This window comes from Pygoscelis adeliae, unplaced genomic scaffold, assembly GCF_000699105.1.
Source record: "Pygoscelis adeliae isolate BGI_AS28 unplaced genomic scaffold, ASM69910v1 Scaffold71, whole genome shotgun sequence".
Lineage (NCBI taxonomy): Eukaryota > Metazoa > Chordata > Aves > Sphenisciformes > Spheniscidae > Pygoscelis > Pygoscelis adeliae.
This window is the reverse complement of record NW_008824356.1, coordinates 5,984,295-6,004,292: the sequence shown is the minus strand read 5'-3', so window position 1 is coordinate 6,004,292 and position 19,998 is coordinate 5,984,295. Positions and strand designations below refer to the sequence as shown.

At 47.7% G+C, this 19,998-nt stretch overlaps 1 protein-coding gene across 3 annotated transcripts in view; it reads right to left on the bottom strand.

The window, feature by feature from the left end:
* The window catches only part of ESRRB (estrogen-related receptor beta), a 134,751-nt gene that overhangs the window by 13,484 nt on the left and 101,269 nt on the right, over positions 1 to 19,998 (bottom strand). For all 3 annotated transcript variants that reach the window (XM_009319404.1, XM_009319405.1, XM_009319403.1), the window contains 3 exons: positions 17,411 to 17,527; positions 1,480 to 1,590; positions 670 to 831 (listed from right to left, as the gene is read on the bottom strand). In XM_009319404.1, the coding sequence (XP_009317679.1) occupies positions 670 to 831; positions 1,480 to 1,590; positions 17,411 to 17,527 (390 nt within the window). The remainder of the gene's footprint in view (positions 1 to 669; positions 832 to 1,479; positions 1,591 to 17,410; positions 17,528 to 19,998) is intronic.

Below are 19,998 nucleotides of genomic sequence, written 5' to 3'. Positions count from 1 at the left end.
TGTCACTCAATCGCACAGGCACCCTAATTGGTTACAGTCAGTGAGCCTTCAGAGACTAGTCACATTGCCAATAAGGTGTCCTCATTATTTGTCAACATAGAAGCCTGGAGATTCACTGACAATAGTGAGTATGTCCTCCAACCCAATGGGACTTGTTCTGTGATGAATCCAGTATGACAAAAGCTTTCCTGAGTCTGGGCAAGAATGCCCACTACAGACAGGGTGGGTAACTGGCATGTCATTAGCAGTAAAGTCCAGTCACTGCTGTAACATTTATTCATCTATACACACAACAGACCTAGGTCATGTTGATGCAGTGCAAAATCACTAAAGTCCACCACACCATCCCAAGGCCTGTTTCCCAAGCACTTTCACTCGCTGTGCCACTGAATGCCAGGTACAACTGAGAACTTTATCATATCGTCTCGAAGCCTTCTGCACAATTCCAGGGCACACACACATAGAGTCATCAATTTATGCACCTACACCATAGGCTATATTGGAGTTTGTTACCATCGAGGACCCACCACAAGCAGTTTTCTGTGACAGCCATTTCCACCCATCACTATATGTAAAAATCCTGGTTGAAGACAAAACTGGTAAGCACAGTGATAAATAATAGTTCCCTTTGCTGTTCATGCTTACATCCTTGAAATTCCTCCTGTTTACCTGGGATGTGCTTTGCCCAGCCAATGATCACCACCAGTTCCCTGTCTGCCAGGTCACAGAGGGTTGTCAGGGCTTTGATGTCACTCTCTGGCATGGTTGGATCAGGCATGGCATAAATCTTCTCTGGCTCAGCCACCAGCAAGTGGGAGACGATCTTAGTCACTGCACATTTCAAAGGAGAAGTTGTTGTTGTATCTCTCATGACATATAACAGTAAAGAGTCGTAACAGCCCTTTCTAGAAGGACCTTCCTGGGATAAGACGTGACTATAGTCGCCATAGGACCTCAGAAATGGTTTCGGTCACAACAGGGGAAGACTACACTGCAGCTACACAAGCTGTAGTGATCTGCCTATGCCAAACCAGCTCTGTACAGGGATGATAAAAGCAGGAAGCTACTGTAAGGTTGTCAGCCATTGTCTCAGGTAGGTCCAACAAGGGGAGGAGGAGGCATGAATAATCATTTGGTGGGATGTGGAAAAGTTTAGAGAACTACGGGTAGTATGGAAGAGAAATCAGCATGGGACCGGTTTTGTTAACATAGCTTGGATACAGGAAAAGATCAGAGTATCGCTAAATTGATTTACATAATCTTCTAGGAAAGGTCTGGTCTTTAACCCTAGGTACAATGAATACAGCACCTGAGCTGTACCTAATATACCTCTGCTCTATGATCATAAGAAAAAAATCCTAGTGCTGGTGACTGATAGGGGAATCAGAAGTGGCAACTGCTCCATTGTACATTTTGGGAGACCAATAAAAAGAAACACAGTGGTTGCTTAGAGGACCACAATTCAAGACCAATACGTACGTGGCTTTTTAGCTGGGGGAGGGATCTGTAGGCTCAGGTAAGTGCTACTCTCAGAATCCAGTCTCCTTTTGTATTTCTGGCGGCCTCCACGGACTCGATCCAGACGAACACCTGCAGGTAAAACAAGATAAATCCTCATGATTCCTTAGTGCCACAGGGAACCTTGACAAGCAGATGCTAAAATTTGCTAAGTAAGATGTTCCCCACACTCCAGGGAGTTTCCCTCTCCCAAACACTTGAGATCTCAGCTGAACCCAGCAATCCCAATAATACCAGCTAGACTGCCTCCAGCTCTAACCGTGCTGCTGTGAGCTTTACTTTTATTCAAAACATTAATGAAGACAGAAATTAACCCATTCAAACTCTTGAATCACTATCAATCTGATGGGCAAATGAAAAGCTTCAGACCTCAATGCCCTCTAGATGATCTTGCTTTTAGAAAGGAAGACTTTAAATGTCAATCAAACCTGCGGTTATAAAAATAAGCTTTTAGATTGTTCTTAAAAATGAGAAGTTAAATGTTCTGTGACCTCTCACTGTTTATATTTTTAAAAAGTGACCTATAGCAAATAGATTATGGACTATGAATTCAACAAAGATGTTTCAGCCTTGCTCAAGTAAGGCAACTGTAATAAAAGTAGAACCCAAACAAATAGACACAACCTCTACTATAATAAAGCTATGATAAAGCTGAAGTAGGGAGACACTGAAGAATTTGTTGCAGCTTTTTCAAAATACAGTGACTCAAACTGCAAATAGCACATTGAAAACAGTTCCCAGTGACTGGGAAACACCAATGACTGTCACCATGCAAAAAACCATAGCAGCATCAATAGACCAGGAACAGCAGCTGAACTGCTGTGTCACTACAAAATACAATGTTAAAAACAAATCGTGAAAAAAGCCATAGATATTTGTCCAATTGTCAGTTATTTCTGGCCAGCCATATCATCTCTGGTAAGCAGTTCTTGTGAAATTGGAGTAATTCAGTCTTGCTGGGAGAAACAGCTATTGCAAAAAAAATCTTTCAAGGTAAATGTAGGAGCATTCGAATAGAATAAAAATTTGAATTTACACTATACAAGTACTTCCTTAGAAACACACAGGAGTTTATCTAGTCTGATCACAGGAACCAATTATGTGATACACTTACTAATCACATCAAGCCATTAATATTTTGCAATCAATCCACTGCATAAACACAAACATCTAAAAGCAAACACTCCAAATCAGTTTTGAAGTGATGCTTTTTGAACAACTTGTACACCTGAAAAAAACGTGCAGTCTGCTGACAAACATTCTACCCCAGAAAGAGGCACATGTCTGTCACTTACATTGTGCGTTTCATGGCATTTGCTTACTATGTCATGGAAAGGAGAAAGCTTTTACTGTAATGCTCACACCAGCCCCACTTGCACCACATGAAACCGTTAATTGCCATGACATCTAGGTCCTGATACTCTTCACAGCTGGAGCACCCAAACCAGCTTGACTGACAGACAGTACCAACAGCCCCGCAACAGCAAAGAATAACCACCACCAATCAAGCCAACAGCACTCAGTTATACAGTCCGACAGCAAGATCTCTCTGGCAGTAGCAACACCCACATGGAGGTCTAGGTGGCATTATCTGTGTGTGGGGACAGAGGCTCATAGGCATGATGTTATTAATGCTATATAGCTGCTTCCTTTTAGGAGTCCTGCTGCTCCCATTGAGCAGGAGAAGCAGGCTTTCCAGAGCAAAGGAACTGCTGCTGGCAGTGGCTGCTGTGGGAGGATGGCAGACATTGAGAGATGGAGAGAAAGACATGAAGCCACATAGGTGAACTCAGATCAAACTGCGTAGTTTCCTTCCCCTGCCCCATTTTCTATTTGTGACTCTGTGTGGAGAATTCACTGACATCCCTAAGCATTTCTCCTTTCTCCTCCATTACATGGTACTGTTTCTGAAAACGTCGCCCATCATTGCTTCTTTTACCTCCATTTCCAGCAGCAGGTAGTCTGTGGGCAAGACTTCTTCCTGGGAGCCCCAACACGTTCCAGAGAGTGATTTCAGAAAGGGCAGCCAGGAAGTCCCAAACCTGAGATTATCTAGGGACATCCCTGAGGAATAGCACTAATAAAGTTCTGGATGAAGCAGGAAACTTTCATTCCCTCCATGATTTCTTTCCCTCTATAAATGTGCCCTGGTTTCCTAAGAAAGACCACCTCTATTCCATGCTCTGCTGAATGAATGACACCTACCTATAAGCCAGGAGAGGAGGGAGAGACACAAATTTCAGGAACTGCCAGTGAACCAAGTAACCAGGTGTGAAAACTAAAAGGGTCAGGAATACACTGTTCAAAGATTATGGAGGAATCCAGAACAGGCTGCAGGACTTCAGGCCTGAATTACAGCTCCCCAGGACCCTTGCAGAAGAAGGGTCAAAGGGGGTCCACTCCCTCACGGCAGTGGACAGGATATCACTGTTGCAGGGAGACACCATTCTCAGCCCAGGAGAAACCAACACACAGCCCTCCAGGATGTTTTCGCCGTGCAGTTTGATAAGCAGCGGGGAGGGGGGACTGGGGGAGTAGGGAGGAAATGAGGGAAGGAGCTCGTTTCCTTCTCCCAAGGAGAAGCATGCCATCCTCCAGTGCTTGGCAGAGGGATGGCTGCACAGGTTGCAGCAGTATTAGGGACCCTCAATCAGATTATAAGGACACAAAGGACTTAAGTGCATTAAAAAAAGATAAGAGAGGCACAGAGAGATTTACCCTCCATCCCTCCTTCCCTCACTGAGCAGACAGAGGTCTGTTTGCCCAAGGACTTTGGCTTGTTAATTTTGAACAAGTGTTTGTCCTCCTCTTGTTCCCCATCCTGCGTGACACTCCTTGAGGCAAATGTTTTCAATCAGCATTTGCAGAGCCACTATTCTACTCTGTCGTCATCGCTCCAGCCGCAGAGCTGGTGAATAGGCTGACCCCTACGTAGCGCATCCCAGCGCCAGTTGCTGAGCGCAGCGACCTGCAGGTGCTACAGCAAACAAAAGCATTTCAACCCCTGAGTCCCTGACTGTGACACTCCAGACATAAGCATCATGGCAAAATCCCTTCCCCAAAGATCTGACAGCCTAATGGGTCATAGCTAGATGGAAGGAAAGGGCATAGCCAAAAATCAGGACCTGGTACTAAGCTGTAGTATTCAGGTGGCTGTTCTACTTGATTTCCTCAGTGGCTGATTTTAAGATAGGCAGGCTGGTTACAATGCAGCTCTGAGAGAGACACTAAAGGACATTAAAATGGAGTGGGGAAGTGCAGTGGGCGAGCTCAGAGAAGCAGCATGAAGGAAAGTACTGAGCAGAGAAGAAACGGAGGGGGATGTAAACTGAGATATGAATGGAAGTGAGAGAGTATGAGGAGAAGGGAGATGGCTGGAGGAAGGCTGAGCAGTAACTGTAACCCCAAGGGCAGATTTGACACCAAACATGCAGCCACCTGAGCTTTAACTGCAAGGTGCAGCAGCCACTTACGAGACGCAGCTGGTCTGTACTGAAGACTCTTACATAGGATTTGGTGCCACAGCCTGACAACAAGACAGCAGCAAGAGAAAGTAGTTGCCTTCCAGCTTCTGCACAAGCCCATTTCTCACATGGATCCCAACTGGCCAGTTCCCAGGAGAGAAAGTACTCATCCTACAAAACTGCCACCACCACAGGCACTCCCGGATGCCCCTTCTTGGCAGTATCAGGAAGAAGGGGCTGCTAGAGCAACAAAGAAGGGAGAGCTCACATACACAATGTGAGATGCAACAGTATAGGGCAAAGTTTGGGAAGTACCACCCCTTGATAACCTACCTTTCTGGCAGCTGCTTCTTCACAAATGAAGGCTATCTGTGCTGGAAACATCCCCTCTCCTCCCACTCCCTTGTGTTGCAAGAAGTGCTGCTGTTCATTTAATCTTGTTACGTTTTGAGGGACCCTGCATAAGAGTCCTGCCACCCTGTCTGACCTAGGTGTGGAACTGACCCCGGTGTCCACCACAGGGACTGAGTCCCAGCTCACCGGCAGCATGCTCTCAGCTCCCCAGCCTGCCTGAGCCCCCTCTGACCTAGCAGGGAGGAGGGCAAGACCAGGACTTCTTTTCGGCTCAGCATGGTGCCTGGGGTAGGGATGTCAGTTTTCTAAGTGTCCTGTGGGTGCCACTCGTGTTCCAAGCGCTCTTCCAGAGATGTCTGTGCCAGCACCAAGCTTCTGCAGTGGGAGAGCTGATCTGCTGATCTGTTCAAGCTCCCTGCATTTCTCTGACATGCCCCTCGGAGAGACGTCTGCCTGACAACTTTGGGATCAGATGTCCCCTTGGCTGACTTGATAACATCAGGCTTTGGGGTTTTTTTCTTAATGGAAGTAAAATAATTCCAGCTTTTTTTAAAAGCTGGACCCAGGCCGAGTCTGTCGGAAGTAAAAATAGCCGAGTATGCAGAGGCGACAGCACACAAAGTCAGGTTTAGTTTCTCTTTTATTTTCTGGGGACTAAAAATACTCTTAAAAGCTCTGTGAAGCTAAGCCCTGGCCAGTGGAAAATGCAGTCTAGGCCCAATATCAGCTGTCGCGTCAAATTACTAGCCTCACCTCACTTTCCATCGAGTCCTATCACATGCCCATGAATTGATAGGAACAGAAAGATCTATCTTGCCAAAAGAGCCAATGGAGGAGCCAAGCTACAGCGTTTGCACGGTACAATATGTGTCTAAACCAAGAAGGACACAACCAAAGGGAACACAGGGCAAGTGCTGGCCAGGGAGCAATGCCCACGGGGCTGCTTTTGCTGAGCTTCCCCAATACACCAGCCAGGTCCTGTGCCTGCTGCCCACCTAATCCTTGAGCTGCAGTTTCTGCGTCAATGCAGCCTGCTTGCTCTCCCAGGGTCTGAGCTGGGGTTGTGCTCTGCAGCTAACAGAGATGCCCCTGTCCCCAGGAGCTGCAGTCCAAAGTACATGGACTGGCACTGCCCAAGGAAGCTGGAAGGTGTAGGCTAAGAGCAGAGAAGAAAGGAAGGGGAGAAGGATTGTGCCCAAGGTGTCTACTACAGAATTTCCCTCCTTCTTTTTGCTCTGAACTTCAAGAGAGACAACAGGATGTGGTGATGGGATGAGTGAGCCAGGAGGAGGCCTATCAAGGAAACAGAGAGCACCAATGACCATAAAATTTAGGCTTGCCAAGATGGGGAAAGAAATAGACTACAGGGCAAGGCATCTCTGTCCAATGAGAGTGGAGAGGCTGCAACCTGACTAGGCTCTCCTTTGTTACTCTGAGATTCCAGCATGGGAAGGGGAAAACACCCCTTTATACCATTAAGCTGTTCTACTGCTGCAAAAAGAGGCCAGCCCCTGGAAAATCTCCTGGTAGATGGCTGCTGCAATTACCCACCTCATTTGAAACATAGGGAAGTGACTCGAGGGTGGCAGGTCAGCATGGCCAGAAAAACCCATCGACTAGCACGGTGCAGGTCAGTAAGCCTGGGAGTGACGCTTGCAATGGGAGGGTGGGGAACTAGCCTGGGGAGGGAGGCAGTGGAGTTGAAAAATCCATCTCCTGTGTTACAAGAGCCTACAGAGAGATTAGATCAGTTCAAGCAGGATGTTGCAGCCTGCTCCACCTTTAATGTTTTCAGGGATATGTTAGTCGGGTAGGAAAGCTCCTTTGCTGTCTGTCTGGCTAAAGAGTCCCTGTACTCAGAGAGACAGGTTAGCTCTGTGATGCCTGATGATACCTGGTACCAGAGGCTGTCACATGCCTTGGAGCAGTGACACAAGGCGTCCTTGCTCCTGACACACAGAAACACAAGCAGCATGTCCCAGGTGGTTGGTTCAAAGCATACAGGATCTGGCGTAACTCACACAGCTTGTAAACCAACCCTTCTCCTCCACCAATGCCAGCTGCATGGCTGCCAGCTCTGCAGAGGTGTCTCTGCAGCACTAGCCATTGTTGTCTCTCAAATGTACAGCTTCATTCCCGTGCTAAGCCCCTCTCACCTCGCTCCCCAATCATCCTGGAAAGTCAGGAGTTAACAAGGGCTTCAAGGGCAGATAGGAATAAAGAATACCTTGTTCAGCTCTCTGTAATAACCCCTACACACTCACCCTGTGTTCGTGGTCCATGCAAATTTTCTCCTTTGATTGCTTCTCTTCCCAACCCTCTAAACAGTCTGAAGCAGGACAGCAGGTCTATTGGCCATGTCACCCACGGCAGCAATGCCTGCATAGCAGCAGGCTGAAGGGCACTGTGTGAAAGGAACAGATTCAGGCATGTGCCTGCCAGGAAAAGACCAAGGATGCCTTTCACAAAAGGACCTAAAAGATGACAAAGCCCCAGCCCCACTGACTTTCCAAGAGGTAGTGCTCAGAGCTAAATCCCCAAAGGGGTGTTTGCTGCCTAGAGGAACCTGCAGCCCTGGGTGTGATTTAACTCACCTTATTTTAGACTTTGATAGCTCCCTTTGATAGGCACCTCCACATTCATCTCACCAGCCAGACACTTACCTGAGGAGGAGTGATGACAGATACTTCCCTCCATTGACTACCAAGGGAACCCCTGCAGGGTCAAACCAATGCTTTCTCTAGCCCAGTTTTCTGTCTCAGTCTATTTAGTTAGAGCTTATGAGCCTTTTGGAACAGGTAGAGGAGCATAAGCATGGAGCAAGAACCAAATTTTTAGAAATGTGACACAATAGAGAGGCCCCCACCACTGCAGGGAGAGAGGCCTGCTTGTGACTGAGACCCACAGAGGTGATGGAGTTAGACCCACCAACACAGCATGCTGCTGCTTTGGCCAGCCTCTTAGAGCAACTCTGCTTGGGCCTTGCAGCCTTGAAGTCTCTCCTGAAGTCCTCACCTCAGCAGTGGCTTTTCCAACACTAAGAACTAGTGTACACTTATTGTGTACAATAGTTAAAACAGCTGTGCCAGGCCATTCTGAGTAAAGACCCTCTCAGGATACCCTGCAGCCCAAGGGCTGGCACAGTCTTTGAAGGTGGGTCAGGGAAGGGATTGAGAATCTTGGCAGAGCTGAGTCACTGGTGAACGTAGGTCACCAGAGGTTGTGAAAACGTCGATGCACAGGCCTTAAATTACCGTAGAGCAGTGGGACATAGATTCAGTCCCACCCCACTCTTGCTCATGTCAGAGGATCTCACCTACTGTGTTGTCAGAACTGCCTAAAAGCTTGTAGCACAATGGTTGGGGTCTAAACATCCCTGGGTGGTTGCAGCTTTTATCAGCTTCCTCTTCTCTGTATGTGTTATAAGAACACTAAGCACCATTTCTGGTGACAGAATGCACAAAGTGTTTATCATAAACCTGTGTAGAGGTGAGGCCTCTCTGAATCCATACAGATATACATCGATGGAGCCTGGACTTCATGTTTGATAGAATGGAGATTTAGTTAGGTATGGCAAGAACCTAGGCAGATTAATAATTCAAAATAAATGGGAGGAACCAAACTAAACAGATTCATAATCCATTGGATATGGCAGAAGGTGTGTGTGGGGGTCCTGGATGCACCACTCTTATGGCCAGAAAACAGATACCAAGTGCCATCAGCCCAATGTGCAATTTGCGGACAGCCTATCCACTGGAAGCCTCCTCTTCGGAGAATTACCATCGCCCTGCCAAAGGCAGCACATGCATTGTGTCACGCCATCACCCAGCCCAGCTCCAGCCGCATCGCAAATGCTCAATTCATGCCTTGGAAAACAGTTGGGTGTGGATGATATAGACATCAAGATGCCACTCACCGCACCTGGAGATCCTGTTTCAAAGGACAGGGGGTTGCCTGTCTGTTTTTAAACACAGGGGTATTTTAGGGCAAGAAAAATAATTTTTCATTCTCTTTTTTCATTTGGGTGCCTCCAATAGTGATATTTCTGGCACCGGCTGGAGGCAGAATACTCTATAAATACAAAGCCATTAAATCGCATGCAGCAGCAACCTGATCGGGGCTGCCTTTTAATTTCCTGACATGAGCTGGCCACTAACCCAATTACCCAGAATCCCCGGAGGAGCCCTCATCCTTCCCAGGAAGCACAAAGCAAGAACCCGAGCATATTGCAGGGATGTCAGCTGAGCTTTCACTGAAATCAAATATCTTTTTGAGAACACATGGTCTGGAAGCAGGGATGGGGGCAGGAGGGAGAGGGGAGAGGTTGCTGGAAACACTGTTCCATTGAGAGATTCTTTCACTTGAAAACAGAAATGAAACACCCTCCATTTCGTTATGTTGCTGAAAAGGAGCTCTGCTGTTGATTCAGTTATCTGGATTTTAGTGAAGGATGAAGGCAAAGTTACTAAGTGGAAGTAGTTCGAGATTGCCAGTGCTTGGAATCCCTTGTTTAGATACATGACTGCACCCAATTTATAACATCACAGAGCCAGGCCTGCCCAGGGTGACACATTTGTTTCCTTGGGAAACATTCACGACACCAGCCAGTGGCTGCAGCTGGTAAGGGAAACAGCAGAGTTAGGAGTAAACACTAGGAAAATTCCACGGGCTACAGGGTTTCCTAATCAGCCAGGGTCTTGAACAGGAGGAGCGTGGATTTAAGAGACAGCCACTTCTGAAATCTGGAGATTACAGACTCACCATCTCTGAGGTGGGGACCACCTCCAACATTCACAGAGATGCAGGCACTTAGGCAGCACAAGGGTTATCAGGTTGTTGCAAGTTCCTGGGAGGCAGGGTATTCCCAAAGACACTGGGGACAGGAGGGAAAGGGGAACAATTAAGAGGAAGATGAGCTGAATGAACTTTGTGGCTCTCCTCTGTTCACCTCTCATTCATATTTCACTACGTGGCCCTGTGGTGTCAGTATCCGCACATTCCAGCAATTACTACATCAGAAATCAGATTAGACAGATAGGAGTCTAAGAGCTTGTGGGATTTGTAACAAAGAATTTGGGTGCCCTGTTGTATTTTAACATGTTCTCTAGCATTTCTTATGGAAATGCATTAGGAGCAAAGGAGCAAAGCCTGGGAAAGGAATGGTTGTACCTGGGATTACTGCACCACAGCAGAAACAGAGTCATGTAGATAACATAAATCATATGCCTTCCTGGATAATTGCCTAACCTCTCTCTTGCTGTTAAAGAGCCTCCCTTTTCTGCATCCACATCAAGACTATCTTCTTCTACCTTCCTTCCTTGCATTTGTAGACTTCACCCTCACCCACACAAGAAATAGCTGCTGGGTGACTCCTCAGAGCCAGGAGGCTAGGCCAGAGGACAACTTGCCTTCAAAGACGTTCAGAGTGGGGCAAAGCACCTCATATGGGGCAGGTTTCCTATCCTGGGAATTCCCACTCCTGCTTTTATCACAAGAAACACATGTAGATCTGGGGGACTCCAGAAATATCCTCTACTTTCTGAAATAAGGTATACCTGGTCTACCACAGGACATATCCACAGTGCCCTTTCAGTCTTTGCCCTCTTTCTTGGAAGCCAAGCAGTGATGTCTGCAAGAAACTGGACAGAAGCCACTCACATCTCAGAAAGTTACTCTTAGGCCTCAGTCATGAGCAGGATGCTGAGGAGACAAGTCTCAGCACTGGCAGGGAGCAGAAGACAACCATTCTTCACCAACATAATACATATTATGCCTATTAAGAAGGAAAACAAGACTCAATGGCTGGTGGAATAATGGATGACATCTCAATGCCTGGATGATATTTTTTAAGCAGTTCTTTTCTTAGCTGTTTGGTTTGTCACTGTCTGATGTGACATGATAGCACATGCATGCGCTTCATGAAAGCATTAGTGACCCAGCTTTGCTTCCTTTTCAGAACTGTTTAGGCTCCATCTGGGTCTCTGCAGATGTGCCAGCACAGAACAGGGAACAGAACAGCTTTAGAAACAATGCAAGTGGGAATCCATTGAAGAAAAAATTCTGCAGAGCTTCCACAACAGTAAAGGACCAAATGCCCAGACAACAGCCAGTCTGCTCCGTTTGGTATGGTATGGTTTGAATCTGGTATGGTATGGTTTGGAATCTGAATGGAAAGACAGAGCACAGATTCAAAAGGAAGACAGCACCATTTGATTTATCTCACTGTGCTTGGCCCATACTGGGTGAAACCCCAGGAGCAGACAACCCCCAAAGCCTAAAGGTGATCTGCCTGCTAGTTATAAACCTTCTACCTCTTGCCTCTTGTTTTGTTACAAGACTTGCAATCTGCCCCTAAGCTCCAGCCCAGCCACCCCATTCCTCACCATTGCTCATCTGCCCCCAAAATGCAGTCTGTCTGCAGGAGCAGAGTGTGCTGCACAAGTTGCTTCCATTCAGACTGTATTTCCTCCACTTGCCTGTCTGTCATTTCCACCCAAAGACGAGTTCTGTAATGAGAGGCCTTGACGCCCCATCGCACCTCACCTGTTATCCCCATCCCTCTTCTCACGATCTCAGAACATTTCCCTTTCACGAACTGACTGTACTGGGTTTACACATGGCAAGGTTTTGGTAGCGGGAGGCTGCAGGGGTGGCTTCTGTGAGAAGACACCAGAAGCTGCCCCCGTGTCAGACAGAGCCAGCTCCAGACAGCTCCAAAACAGACCCACCGCTGGCCAAAGCTGCGCCCATCAGCGATGCTGGTGGTGCCTCTGTGATAACATATTCAATAAAGGGTAAAAAACGTTGTGCAGCAGCTGTGAGAGAGGAGTGAGAAAATGAGAGAGAAACAGCCCTGCAGATACCAAGGTCAGAGAAGAAGGAGGGGAGGAGGTGCTCCAGGTGTCGGAGCAGAGATTCCCCTGAAAGCCTGTGGAGAAGACCATGGTGAAGCAAATTGTCCCCCTGCAGCCCATGAAGGACCACAGCAGCGCACATAGCCACCCTACAGCCCGTGAAGGACCCCACACTGGAGCAGGTGGACATGCCCTGAAGGAAGCTGCAGCCTGTGGAAAGCCCATGCCAGAGCAGGCTCTTGGTAGGAGCTGCAGCCCGTGGAGAGGAGCCCATGTAGGAGCAGGTTTTCTGGCAGGAACTGTGATCCATGGGGGACCTACACTGGAGCAGTCTGTTACTGAAGGACTGTACCCTGTGGAAAGGACCCATGCTGGAGCAGTTCTTGAAGAACTGCAGTCTATGGGAAGGACTCACGTTGGAGAAGTTCATGAAGGACTGTATCCCATGGGAGGGACCCCACGCTGGAGCAGGGGAACAGCGTGAGGATGAAAGAGCAGCAGAGACAAAGTGTTATGAACTGACCACAAACCCCCAGTCCCTATCCACCTGTGCTGCTCAGGGGGGGAGGAGGTAGATGCCATGAGTGAGTTGAGCCTGGGAAGAAGCAGAAGTGGGAGAAAAGTGGTTTTAGTTTTATTTCTCAATATCCTACTCTCTTATTAACTGGCAAGAAATTAAATTAATTTTCCCCAAGTTGAGTTTTGCCCGTGACAGTAATTGCTGAGTGATCTCCCTGTCGTTATCTCGACCCACGAGCTTTTTCATCATATTTTCTCCCCCTGTTCTGCTGAGGAAGGGGAGTGAGAGAGCAACTTAGTGGGCATCTGGTGGCCAGCCAAGGTCAACTCACCACACTGACACACAGAGAAGGACTGACATCACTGTCCTCATCACGGTGCTGTTCTGCAAGGTGACACACAGGACTGTGACTTCAGAGAGACAGCAGAGGTATGGAGGGCAAGGCTGTGAGGTCATGTTTAACCAGCCAATGTCCAAAATCAAACCTCTGAGCCCACTTACACAAGCCATGTGTCATCTGAAATTACATCTACCTCTTGAAGACAAACAAATTGCTGTAGAACAGAAAGGCCATGGGTGGCTAGAGCGTGAATGGCAAGGGTATATTCTCCCCAAAACTGACAAGGTATATTGAGGTTTTAAAAGAGACCTGCCAAACCGTTGAAATTTCTCGATCCATCATTCTAGAGAGCCAGAGAAATCTAGATCTACTTTGCAGAGCCCAGAGCTAAAGAGCTACACTTTGGTCATTGTGAGCACAAACCACATCATGCTGGGAGCAAAGAGAGGCAACGGGGTGGCCAAAGACAGGGATGCCCAGCTCTGAACAATGCCTCGGGCATCTGAGTTGCAGGGCATGCTTTCCTTCACTGGCCATCCCCACTGGCCAGGCATATATGTAGATATCATCTTCTCCATTTGGGGACAGCAGTATCACAGGTTGCTCAGGTTTCCCTGATTTTTGCAGAGCAGGGGGGCATGCACTTCTGCTGGACGAAGCTGTGAAGATGCCCCATCCCCTGCTGCCTGCAGGCTGGTGCTTCAGCAAGGCCAAGAGCAGCAGAGCACAAGTTCTCTGGGGACAGTGCCTCTCCACAGGGGCACTGGGACTGGAGTCCGCTGGAATCCTGGACTCCAGATTCAGCAGCTTCCTATCTGAGCCTGCTAGTGAGGGGCTAATTAATGCTCTCTGGAGGCGCACTGCAGGTGGAAGGCGAAAGTGAGAGACAGGCAGCCAGACAGGCCAACACTTCAGACATCTGAGCCAGTTGGGCTCCGTGGGCAGAGCTTTCCGCCTGCCGCTTTCCCCAGCAAGTCTCGCCTGCTCTGCAGCGTCACGCCAGGAGAACCTGAGACAGCAAAGCTCTGGTGTCCGTGCAGTTCCCTCGCTGCAATGCATTGATCGGAGCTCTCTTAAAGAAAGTGGCCTGGATATCTGAGACACCTATTGATTGCTCCATCGGCTCTCTTCCTGCCCTGATCCTCATTCACTCGGCACTGCCTGAATAACCTGCACTTCTACGTTAGGGGCAGTCTCCCCAGATCTTAAAGGGCTACATTCACAGCTGTTTGCCTCGCTGCAGCCCATGTAGGGAGGAGAGAAGGTGTCTGGTGACCCTCATACGCACTCCACAAAGCGAGGGCCTAAGTCTCTCCTGCAGCATCAAGCTGAGCATTTCAAGTGTAAGGCAGAAGCTTGAAGTCATGCTTACCTGTTTTCGCCATCTTTGAATACTGGTGCCTTCTGCCTGAAGAACAGGCTCACGCCACACGCCCAGCGGGCAGGAGGTGGTATATACATCATGTATGACAACAAGAATCAGGAAAATCTTTCCTCCCTTAATGAGAAGAAATCATGAAGCCCTTAATTAGGTACTAATGGAATATCACACTCTTCTTCAGAGGAAGGACAGTTTCTTTACCCAGAAACGTCCCCACTAAGTTACCAGCCCAGTGCCAAGGACATCAAGGATAAACCTGTCAAGAGACGAACTGGTTTCTAGATCTCGCCTTTAACCACAAGACCGTTTTTCCCCACACTCCTGGTAATCAAGCAGGAGAATGAACCTGGCTTAACAACCTTCTGCCATGGATGAACCCGAGGAAGAAGAGAGAGGTATACCAAGGCAAAGTAGGAAGGGGAACTGTTGAAAGGAAAAAAATCATAGCTCAAGTATCAAGACACATCTTGTCCTAATGAGTGCTTGGAGACTGCAGAATAGGCTCTCTGGGGAAACCAAGACATCAGGGATTTTTAAAAACAGTTAAACTACTAGAAATGTACAGCTGGGAACACTCCTGCCCTGGCAGAGAAAAGGGATGGATGAGCTAATAGGATGACAGATCAGAGATGGAAAAGACCAATGGACCTTTTCTAATCCAAAATCCCTTGTCAATTCTGTGTTTTTGAGCAAGTCAAACAATTATGGATTTGTTCTTTCCAGAAACTCCTGGCTCTGTGGAGACCAAAGACTGTAAAACCATTTTTCTCCCTTTTTGGATTTTGCTTTTAAAGATGCATATTGATTGAATTCTGTATACTAATACTTTGTGCTTCCACCAGGCTTCACATAAAGTTAACTAATTGGTCCTCACAATCCTTTTGCAAAGCAAAGCAGTATGACCCTTATTTCTCAGCTCGGGAAACTGAGCAAAAGAAAGAGAAAAAAAGATGGCTGCCCAACATCACTTGACCACAGGAGTCCTATTTGCAGATGGCTAGTGTAGTCTCCTCTGCTCCTCTTGATATTGTTACGTGTTCTTGCATCCCATTACTATCAATAAATCTTTATACTGTATATTCCACAGCTCTAAATATTATGGGCAGGATTACAGATACACTAACATCAATAGCAAACCATCCTTCCCCAGTGGCTTTAATGATGACGAATCAATCCCTATATGAATAACTAAATACACTTCAGCACAAAAGCAGCCTTAGAGTCAAATTTCAGTTTGCCATAAGTAGTATCCCGCGGGGCTCAGGAGTTCAGGCACAGCATGGTGTGAGTGAACCTACATTGCTTTCCAGCCTAACTCTGGTCTGGAAGCAGTTAACTGTTTTCACACAACTCGGAGGCTAAGCCACAAAACCCTTCGCAGGACCCTGCTCTGGACTGTGTCGAACTCCCAGAATTGGAAGCAGAGGATGCCCTGGCCACACAGTCAGACACACCAGCGCCAGCTCCTGTGACTCTGCTCCCCCAGCTGCCAGCTCCAAGAGGCTCAACTGCTTGGACGCAGGGCAGCACAGACACAGGCAGCCAGTGAGCCTGGACCCATGCTGCTGCTCTGCAGAGTGACTGGAGCCACATGAGGCTTTTCAGGTTGTTTTATGGGATTCGTATGAGCAGGCTAGAGCGTATTACCAATCCGCGCTCCCACTAAAGCCGGTGTCACTAGTGTGGATTGGTGTGTGAGTAAGGGGATATATCCCCTCCATGAACTACCGCATGCAGAAAAGCAGATTTCCAGTGGTCCCTCTCTAACTCCAAAAGTAGGTGCCTCCCTCCCAGCAGTGGATCAAGATCCTCCAAGTCTACCACCTCTATACCTAGGTCAGGGAAGGCCAGACTACACAAGTCTGCATCTCCTTCCCTTGGTAACTGGTGTGCTCTAGCAGGAAGATATTTAACCACAGAAACTACACATCCATCAAAGAACAGAACAGGGTTTAACATCTCATCTACATTCTTAACATCACTGGCTGCCTCTCAAGAAATGAGAGAGCCCTAGTGCAAAGCAATACACGCTCAAGTGACATTGTACAATTCATCACCAGCTGCTATGATGGTATGACCTGGAAGCAAGCTGCATGCTGGCATCTTGGCTCCAGCATACAGGACTTGCACAGATCACAGCCAGCTGCTGTTCCTTGTGGTTAAACTGAGGGGACCATGCTCTGCCAGGTACAGCAATGCAGAGGATTACATGCAATGCTTCTCCTTCCTTCCCCCTCCTCCCCTCGCTGCCTCTCCCAGAGGGACCCAAGTGAAACAAAGCTTTAAAATCAATCCATAAGAATGTGTTTAATTGCCACTGAATTCCCTGGGGTTCACCTTGAATGGACAAGGATTGGGGAGGGGGTGGGGGGAGGAAAAGCAGCACAAGAGAGAAGCTGAACACTGCTCAGAGCGCGCTGAACAGATCAATAGGCTAAGCACAACGCAGGTTGAGCATGCAGGGCAGGGGACCCACAGCTCCCAGACAAACATGTGCTACCCACCATCTTCAGAAAGTCTCCTGAGTGAGAATATGGGCAGACCTTCATTGTACACTGTGCCATAGCTCTGCATTAATTCCATCCTTTCCTTACGAAGCCCAGCCAACCCAGTCATGATCATGCAAGAGCTTCTCCTCACCAACACGGCAAAATGACCTGGGGGGCAAGAAGAGCAACACCCTCCAGCCTGGGGTTCCTTTTGGAAAGGAAACAGTCTGGCACAGCCAGTTTCCAGTTATTTGTCAAATTTGCAAGTGCTAGAAGTAATATCCTAGCATGAGGGTGCTGACTAGAACCACTCTCCTCTCTGGACTGCCCTCTTGGACACTGCCCATCCTGGCTCTTTTACAAAGCCTGTAAAAAGATACCTTCGGAAAGCCAGAGAGGGCAAGTGTGTAGTTAGCCTAGGAGATCCTGCAAGGCCTGGAGTCCCAGGTGCTGTTGGGACAGAGAACAATTCTCAGTCTGACTGTCTTACCTTCTTTTAGCATCCCCACTTTGAGGCATTTCATGAAGCGACAGGCCTGACAGGACTTGCGCCTCCGTTTCGTGATCTCACATTCATTGGTGGCCGGGCAGCTGTATTCAATATTCCCTGCAATCAAACACAGAGATGGTCACCCAGGAACCATGTTCTCCCCACTGATCCAGGGACAGGCTATAGTGCTCAGATATTCCCACCACCATCAGTCTGTATATGCTGTATGATTGCTCACTCATTCGCACGCACACATAACTCTGAGATCACAGCCGGCTGATGATGGCTTTTAGAGAGCCCAGCACTACTTATTAGAACACATTTCAGAAAAAAGCAATACTGCTCTAAGTATTGGGAGAAACCTGTCCATCCAAGGGGCTGACTGCAATGCTGGGCTTTTAGGCACAATGTGTCCTCCAGGCATGTCAGCATCCCTTGTGCTGCACCCCTTATAACCTGGCCTGCTCCCTGAAGTCCAGGGCTGATAGTGGGAGCAGTTCAGACATTAGCAGCATTCCCCTTGCTGCCAGTCTTGCTCCATGTCTGTGGGATGGATGTCACCTGTCCTTTCTTGTCTTTCTTGGGGGACCAGGGAGCTCAGAGATGGCATTTCCTCCTTTGCTTCCTCCTGCCAGCTGGCATACTACAGGTGGCAGGGAAGCAGTAGGTCTGGATTGAGAAAGACAGGTAAGATGTCCTGTAAAATGAACACAGGCTCTCTATGCAAATCTTTCCAGTTTTACTTTATTAGTCCTTGTGCACCTGCCTCTCATCCCCCTGCACAGAGCATCAGTATTTCTTTCCTCATTTCCTTTCATTTATGATCACCTCCTAATTCTGCCTCCAAGACAAAACAGGGAAAGAAGAATACCAAATTTATTTCTGGTCACATCGTATTTTATCATAAGCCAAGAATGTAACGGAAACATGGATGGGAGGGTCTGATATGAGGATGTAAGTGGAGTTATTCTGGATCACAGTGTAATGCAACAATTATTTAGCCGTAGAAGACAACAGAAATGGCTGTCTCTATCCTGCCATTCACTTTGGAGGTGATGTTCCTGAAGAGGGCTATTCAATGTTTGCTGTGGAGCAGGACTGGAAATCTAAGCTTGACAGTGATGCATTGACAATGACAATACATTTAAGGCAGTCTAGCTACTGGGTAAATCAGGCAGCTCCAAAAAGGATTTCTGAGCTCTACAGTCGGTTCAGAAGAATGGGAAAAGTTGGTTTCGTGGTTTAGAGTAGGAAATTGAGATTCAAGAGTTCGAAGTTCAATCAGAGCTGTAGGGAGGAGTGTAGGTTAGAGCTGAGAGAACACACAGTATGGACTTCGTATACCATCAGATTAGAAGTAGAGCTTACCATTTAGTAGCATGGGGACAGGACTTGATTTTTGTTCCTACTTCTGCAATGGATTTCTATGTTCTTGTGCAAGACCCTTCCTTCCTCTAAATAAAGACCAACAATCTGATACATACCAATCTCTGGGGGTGGTGATTAGACCTTGGGGCTAACTAAGCAGTTGGAAAGCCCATTGGGAATCTGAATGGAAAGACAGAGCACAGATTCAAAAGGAAGAAAGCACCATTTGATTTATCTCACTGTGCTTGGCCCATACTGGGTGAAACCCCAGGAGCAGACAACCCCCAAAGCCTAAAGGTGATCTGCCTGCTAGTTATAAACCTTCTACCTCTTGCCTCTTGTTTTGTTACAAGACTTGCAATCTGCCCCTAAGCTCCAGCCCAGCCACCCCATTCCTCACCATTGCTCATCTGCCCCCAAAATGCAGTCTGTCTGCAGGAGCAGAGTGTGCTGCACAAGTTGCTTCCATTCAGACTGTATTTCGTCATTGTGCAGCACCTGAATTTCAATAGCCAGCAATGTATCAAGGTTCTCAGAGAGCTGGAAATTGAGATTCAGGCTTGATCTCAAGGTAATAAACAAACTCCTGCTCTAGACAGAGCTCCAGCACATTACAGATCCATGAGTACGGAGGCCCTGACCTCATGATCAGATACTTGCTGTGCCCCACACAGGAAGGAACAGAGCAGGAACAAACCTGGGATAAAACTCAAACACAGTCTCACTTTGGAAGGTTTTACCTTAGTTTCAATGCCCATCGTTCTCACCAAAGCCAGCACCAGAGTTCTGGAGAGATGTAAGATGTCATGTTTTATGGTCCCAAGGCCAAAAAATTTGCCCCCTAACACAGAGACACTACACCAAGGGCACTGAGCTCTTATAGCAGCGGGAGGCAGTGACAGCCCTCATCTGGCAGCTCAAGGTTCCTCTACACTGTGTCAAGCAGATCCCCCAGCTTCCCCATGCCTCCAGCCCATGGACCCCTTGACAAGCAAAGTACTGGAAATAGTCTACAAAACCTACATCACAACTAAATGCGATAGTGTCAGAGGAGGTACTGGTTACCATATACACACTGTATGTACAGCTTGAATAAGCAGTTTTCAAAGGCACTTCTCTACTGGGATCATGACCATTAAAGGACCAGAGCCAGAGGAGGATGGGCACTGGGCAAGCTCCCCTTCCTGGATGGCGAAGCAGTGGCATCCATATAGTGTAGC